Below are 7,319 nucleotides of genomic sequence, written 5' to 3' on the forward strand. Positions count from 1 at the left end.
TCTATTCTCTTGTGTTCCTGGCAGCACTACACCAAAGACGCTGATGGCCTGTGCACCAGCCTCATCAAGCCCAAGTTGATGGAGGGCACTGTGGCGGCGCAGGACGAGTTCTCCAGGAGTAAGGACATTACGGACTTTGTAGTTGAAAAAATAAATAAATAAAAATCCTTACCTGGTGTCTGGTGTCCCTACAGGCGGCTGGGCCCTGAACAGGAAGGAGCTGAAACTCCTACAGACCATCGGCAAAGGAGAGTTTGGAGGTGAGTCTCAGACTCCTTAATGTTTGACAAGGGTTAGTATTTTAAGTTGGTGTTTCAAACCCAGTGTTAGGGCTACAAATGAGGGTTTCAAACAAGGGTTTGGGTTTCAAATTACTGCTTCAGGCCTGTGTTCGTGTTTCGCACTAGGGTTTTAAACCAGGATTAGGATTTAAATTAGGGTTCAAAGACAGATTTGGTGTTACAAAGTAGGGTTTTAAGACTGGGATCTACTGGTTCAAACGTGGGTTTGGATTTCTAATGAAGCTTTTAAGATAGACGTTGAGTATCAAGCCTGGACAGCGTGTAAAGGAAAGGTTATGGGCTCAAATAAGTATTTGACACCTGCGATTGGGTTTCAAGCAGATGTTTAGGTTTTAAGACATGGTTATGGTTGAAAGCAAAGGTAATGGTCGTAAATTTTGGTTTCAAACTAGGGTTATGGTTTCAAACAAGAGTAGGGTTTCAAGTTGGTCCTGCAAGATGAGGGTTATGGTTTTTAAATTAGTTTCAAATCAGGGTTTCAGGCCATTGTCATAGTTAGCTTTTGACACCTAATTTCAAACAAGGGTACTGAGAAGATCAGGGTGGCCTCAGTGCTCAAAGCCCATCTCCTTGTCTTGTCAGATGTGATGGTGGGCGACTACAGGGGGACCAAAGTGGCGGTGAAGTGTATCAAAAACGACGCCACAGCGCAGGCTTTCATCGCTGAGGCCTCCGTCATGACGTGAGCCATATCTGACGCATACTCTCAATCCACAATAATCGAATACAGTAAATTTCTTTAAAGATAAACCTGTCATTTGTTTTTTATGTTTGCACAGGCAACTGAGACACAACAACCTTGTGCAGTTGCTGGGAGTCATCGTGGAAGAGAGGGGAAGTCTCTACATCGTCACAGAGTACATGGCCAAGGTAAGTCAAACCATAGACGCTGGGGGAGGAACATTTATGGATACATACAGTATGCATACACATAATAATCTCTCTAATCCCAAACAGTGATTTCGGATCATGATTTCCCTACTTAAAAAAACTAAACAAAAACTTGTTTCTTCCTCTTGTGCAACAGGGCAGCCTGGTGGACTACCTGCGCTCCCGAGGACGGACTGTGCTCGGTGGTGACTGTTTGCTGAAGTTCTCACTGTGAGTTCTCTTAGATTCTGTCATAAATAAATAAATAAAAATAAAAAAACAGTTTGTGGCATTTGAGTTGCATTTGAGGCTGAAGTACTGTAAAACTACATAAAATAGACAAGCGAACAAAGGCAGGTTGTTGTGGTCGTAGTCCAATCATCTCCTTGCTTAAGGAAAAAATATGTCCTCCCTGCAGTGATGTGTGCGAGGCCATGGAGTACCTGGAAGCCAACAACTTTGTCCACAGAGACCTGGCGGCCCGCAACGTGTTGGTGTCGGACGACAACATCGCCAAAGTCAGCGACTTCGGCCTGACCAAGGAGGCCTCCTCCATACAGGACACCGGCAAGCTCCCCGTCAAGTGGACCTCCCCTGAAGCTCTGAGAGAGAAGGTGGAGATTATTTTCAGTCTGTGTAAAGTGACAGTCAGGTAGTCTATTTTAGCATCAAGTTGACTTTCTTTGGCAATGCTTTTTTTTGTCCCTTGCAGAGGTTTTCCACCAAGTCAGATGTCTGGAGTTATGGAATCCTACTCTGGGAGATCTACTCCTTTGGCCGTGTGCCTTACCCTCGAATTGTGAGTACCTGAATGCTACACCAACATAGTCAATCTGTCTAGTATGCATTATGCGTAGGGGTGGCGATCTTGCAAAAATTTAATAGCTCGTAACGCGGATCCAATGTGTGCGACGTGAGTTTGGTGAACGCTTCTGTGACGGTCTGCTGTGTCTTTGGATTCGCAAGCACGCATGAGCTGTTGTCGATGCTAGTTATGAGCTTGGCTCTCATTGTACTGTGCGGGACGCTGCCGTTTGGGTTGCCGTAACTTGTCTTCATCATTGCCCTGCACACTTTGCATATGATTTTCACCATCTTTGACGTGAAGCCAAAACAGTTGTATTATGGACGATGAATTTCTGAACAAACTCGCTTCTCCATCATCATGCACCATGTCTGACACTTGTTTGTTTGGGGAAAACGCGGGGCAGGTGCGACGAAGTGTGTGCGGTACTTGACCACAATGATTGCCGTCAAATTGGGGCAGGCTGCATGGCTGTCTTTTTCAGTCAGTGGCAAAAAATTAGCTGACGGTCAAATTGTGCTGAAATGCTTTACGTCGCGATCAGACGATTCCACAGAAAAGACAGATCGTGAGCCCTGCATTTCGTCACACGATCTAATATCGTCATATCACCCACCCCTAAGTATGCGCGATTCAAATTTAGTAGAATTGGACAAAGTCCCTCGTACAGGTTTAGAAATGGCCAAAATGGCCCTGAATCAGTGGCTTAAACTCAAAAAGGAGCATGTCCTTGTCTTTTGAGGCATGGCTTCTTACAAGTTTTGCGTCTACTAGTCACATTAGTCATGATGTCACAGTACAGTAGTACTAGTAACTATATAATAGTTGCACACAATTTTTATAAGTTGCTGCATATCAATTTCAGTCAAATCCATCCAGTAATTCCTGAGAAACTGTCCCTGTTACCATGGCAACCTAATGCTGATATCTTCAAATTAAATAGGTTCATGTGTTGTGTCAAAATTGTAATAGCTTAGCTTCATTGTTTTCCTTTTGGGGGGGAAAATAGTTTGTCCCTTTAAAAAAAGATATACATTTTTAGTCATTGTATGCTGATTAGGACCTTTAATTGAGCATCCTTATAAGAAATCAATTCAAAATTGAATTTAAAGTGGCCAAGTACATTAATGTGTGAGAGATAATGAAATTGTACAGTTTTTTTTGTGTATAATTTTTTTCAAGTAACACTAAATAGGATTTGAACCTTCAATTTATATTTTCATTATTCTGCTGATGAAAAATTTACTTACAGCTAGATTAATGAAATCTTTGTCAAGGCCTGGCGGAGTCTGTATCATTTTTACTGGCACTTAACAACTTTGAGGTGGCTGGTGTGAACTCTGCCACACAGAAAAAAAAGCTACAAACGTGCAGACTGCTTTACGGCATACATCCTTTTCCCAGTCGTTCCAGACAGATTTTCATTTTTGGGAACTCTTGTCACATTTTTTATTTTTATTTTTTTAATGGGTCAATTCATGAGACACGCCCACCTAATTGCTTGTTGCTCAGGAAGGAAAGAAATCCATCAAAAATGCCACTTAAAATGACCATTGGAAAAATAAGGAAGCAACTTTCAAGAGGGCCTTTTGCACCGCCTGCTCGGGTCCTAATTCACATAAGCATTTTATACTCCCTGCAGTTGAGTTAATAAATGATTTGGGCCGCTATTTGAATAAATGCTATACTTGTATGTTGCATTGTCCTTTGTATTTTTTCACATCAGCTACATTTAAATCGTGCTTCTGGACTGTAAGGCCTTGGCCTGCAGGTGGCAGCGTTGTTCCCTTTATCACATCATTCTCTCCTCTGCCTTAGCCGCTGAAAGAGGTGGTGCCCCGTGTGGAGAAGGGCTACAAGATGGACGCCCCCGACGGCTGCTCGCCGGTGGTGTACGACCTGATGAAGCAGTGCTGGACCCTCGACGCGGCGGTGCGGCCGTCCTTCCGCATGCTGAGGGAGAAGATGCAGCATATCCGAGCCAAGGAGCTCTACCTGTGAAGCGGCGGGCGGGTGGGCGATGTTGATAGCGGGGGGGTTTGAAAAGCAAAGGGACCACAACGAGCTTTCCTCCCGCCACCCCCGGATGCCCGCCAGCTTCCCTGAAAGGACCCACTTCCTGTTGGTGTCGTAAAGCTTTTGCCCAGTCCGCCGCTCTTTTCTTTGTTCTTGCTCTTCCTCTTCCTCTCCACCTCTGTTGAACACGGCATTAAGTGGAGGGGAGGCTGGCCTTTTCCTCCACCTTTGTCAGGTGCTCGCTCTATCACGTCGCCCCTCCCCCATATCCCCCCTTGCATGTCCCACTGCCGCCTCAGTGTCTCACCCTCCTCCCTCTGCTGGCCGTGGTGTCAGGTGTGGGGCCTTCGCTCTGTGCCAAAGTGCCTCCAGAGCTCCACAAACATGCCGCCGCTGTGTTTTTTTTTTATTGCTTTCTTTTTCAGGGAGGTTATCAAACCAGTTTTCTAGTGCCGTATCTCTTTATCCCAGTTTTTTTTTTCGTGTCTCAACATTTTTCTGGGGTCCAGGAGCCATGATTGGCGGAAATGGAGGAGGGGGCAGGACGAGGACACGGAGCAGCCCCTTAACGGTTCATCATATGTGGGCTTGTTTTTTTTTATATCAAATATATTTAAAGGATAAAAAAAAAAAAGGACTGACTGGGGCAGAGAATTTACACACAAAAAAACTATAAAGGCGGGAGGGGGCGGTGGTGCATGGTGTATGTATGTATGTATGTGTGTGTGTGTGTGTGTGTGTGTGTGTGTGTGTGTGTGTGTGTGTGTGTGTGTGTGAATGTGAGCGTGTTGTATGTGTGTGAGAAGAGTGTGAAAGAGCGTGTGTGAGAGAGGCCTTTGGTTCAACTGTCAGTGCTTTCAATGTTCATTGTTTTATGCTAACATGAATAAATCATTCCATCTGAGTAGACGTGAAAGTGCCGCAATCATTGAGTTCAGTTGTAAACAAAGTATTAATTTTGTTTCAATTTTCTCACAACTTTTAACTGATTTAAAACACACATTTACATAAGTATTCACAGCGTTTGCACTTTGCGTTATGGTATCTGGTGTTACGTTTAGAGGCAAAAAAAAAAGTAATGTAATCCATTTTGAATGTTCTAACAAATGAAGCATTGTGGAATTTTTCCAGATGCCCTGCATGTTGTCACTATGGTGCGCTGTGAGCGTCTGACCTCCTCAGGGTAGTCCAGAGTCGCATGTTATGATTCCCAGGAGTCTTTGCGACAGCGGCGCAGTTACATAACGTCGCAACGCCTACGGCCACGACTGTCCTGGCCCATCATGTGATGCCGCCGCCGTTCGGGCAACACTTCCCGCATCCGGACATACGTGACCTCTCTGCACACAAGTGTAAAGGTACACTGCCTTGAGGACTTATTACCCATGATGCTTTTCACACACGTGTTTATATTGTGTGTGTATTTTATATATTTATATATATATATACATACACACATATATGTATATATATATATATATATACATACACACATATATATATATATATATATATATATATATACATACACACATATATATATATATATATATATATATATACATATAGTATGATAATGATATCCGATCCTAGCACTCATGATCACTGTTCATCCTCCAGCATGTGACGGTTTAAAGGCGTTAAATATGTTGAAATGATCCTGATGAGCAGTCTTGTGAGTAGGATGTGTGCTTATCAGCTTTTAATAAGAACATGTGCACCTGAGCTTCTAACAGCAGCACATTACCAAGCGTAATTAATCAGATTACAACATTTTATTATTTATTCATTTTTGTTAAATCCGTGTCGCGACCGAAGCCGGACCTGACAGAATGAGGATGACGGCCGAGGCCTGGATGCTACGGGCTCTGTTTCCCAGTAACGCTTTTGCATGAGATTTAGTAAGTCACGTGACTCATCGGCCTGTGAGGCCCGATTCACTCTGCATTAATTACTTCTTTTTTTACACTGGATTTGCAACGACGCAGGTTGACTTCCTCCCACGCAGAAGGATTTGTTGAGGCGCTCCAAGGAAGCCGCGGGATATGAATGTTGATTGAGGGGAGCAGGTTGACGCCGTTAGGTAGCAGCCGGGAATAATGTTTAAACGCCTTTAGAACCAAAAAAAAAAAAAAAAAGTTCAGTTTTGACTTCTGGCTGTCTTGCGTAAAGTTGTGTTGCTGAAGCAGAACAATTAGAATTTTGTGCTGCAATGTAGCATCACCCATCTCTTATATGGAAGGTTCCAATTCCCCCCAACATGACGGTTCTTGAAATGTTGTATGTTGTCTACTCATGATATACTGTATGTGCCTACCAAATTTTATTCTGCTAAGTAACATTGTTTCTGCGAATGAGTAAAAAACAAAAACATAACGGATTATTGTATATTAAAGCCACAAATGCATTAACATTTATTCAATCACTGCATAATACATTATAGATAGTCAATATAGCATTTATAGCCAGGACTTGACAAAAATAGTCAATAGTCATGACGTACGTGAAGTCTGTTGAATGGTTACCAGCAGATTTGTGTTGATGAATACAGTGCAGTCAATGAACATGGGAGTTTTCCATCTGATAAGAGATTTTGAATTGTACTGACACGAGAATGTCGTTAGCTGAGCATGAATTTAGCTTTTAATGACGCAGGTGGTTGTTTTCACACTATTCATAAAATGGAGGACAAAAATGGGTTTTCCTAAAAATATATAAATTCCCAATGCATACCACAAATATGTGTACATAAATGTATTTTTACCTAGTTTAGACTATCGTAAATAGCATATAGCTAAATGACGATTGGCTAACTGTGAGCATAAAATGACTGGATAAGCTAGTGCTAACTATAACCAACCAGCTGCGAACAATTACATGCTAACTACAACATTACTTAGCATGTTTTACCTTTGTTTGGCTAAGAAAATGTAATCCGCTAGTGGCTTGGGTCACAAGAGCAAACTATAATGTTAAACAATCTGATCTATACATTATTTTAATAATATATAAATATATAAAATATGTATAACAACGTCACAATAGCCATTTGAAGCCAAATCATGTTAGCTAACATGACTAGCCCAGTAGATCCTAAATGTAAATAAAGTACACAGTTGAAAGGCTAATGGAGCATCAAAGGAACATACAAGGTTGTTTCTTCCTTCTGCTCAATTGTTTGGCGGGTGTCCTTAAAGGGTGAGTAGTTTTTCTTTATGTCACTATATATCGGCTTTATTATAGGCAGTACAGTCTACCTCACAGTTTTGAGGTTTTGGGTTTGAGTTACAGTTTCATTGTGTTTACTCAAAAAAAGTTAATGGTTT

General features: G+C 42.2%; 1 protein-coding gene across 3 annotated transcripts in view; it reads left to right on the top strand.

The window, feature by feature from the left end:
* The window catches only part of cskl (c-src tyrosine kinase-like), a 28,461-nt gene extending 23,559 nt beyond the window's left edge, over positions 1-4,902 (top strand). For all 3 annotated transcript variants that reach the window (XM_086071978.1, XM_086071977.1, XM_086071979.1), the window contains 8 exons: positions 25-118; positions 195-260; positions 885-984; positions 1,082-1,172; positions 1,330-1,403; positions 1,591-1,786; positions 1,885-1,971; positions 3,796-4,902. In XM_086071978.1, coding sequence (XP_085928104.1) covers positions 25-118; positions 195-260; positions 885-984; positions 1,082-1,172; positions 1,330-1,403; positions 1,591-1,786; positions 1,885-1,971; positions 3,796-3,978 — 891 coding nt within the window. In that variant the 3' untranslated portion in view covers positions 3,979-4,902. The remainder of the gene's footprint in view (positions 1-24; positions 119-194; positions 261-884; positions 985-1,081; positions 1,173-1,329; positions 1,404-1,590; positions 1,787-1,884; positions 1,972-3,795) is intronic.
* The last annotated feature ends 2,417 nt before the right edge of the window (positions 4,903-7,319 follow it).

Source organism: Leptonotus elevatus, chromosome 3 (genome assembly GCF_054856555.1).
Source record: "Leptonotus elevatus isolate MCC_2025b chromosome 3, RoL_Lele_1.0, whole genome shotgun sequence".
In the NCBI taxonomy this organism is placed as follows: domain Eukaryota; kingdom Metazoa; phylum Chordata; class Actinopteri; order Syngnathiformes; family Syngnathidae; genus Leptonotus; species Leptonotus elevatus.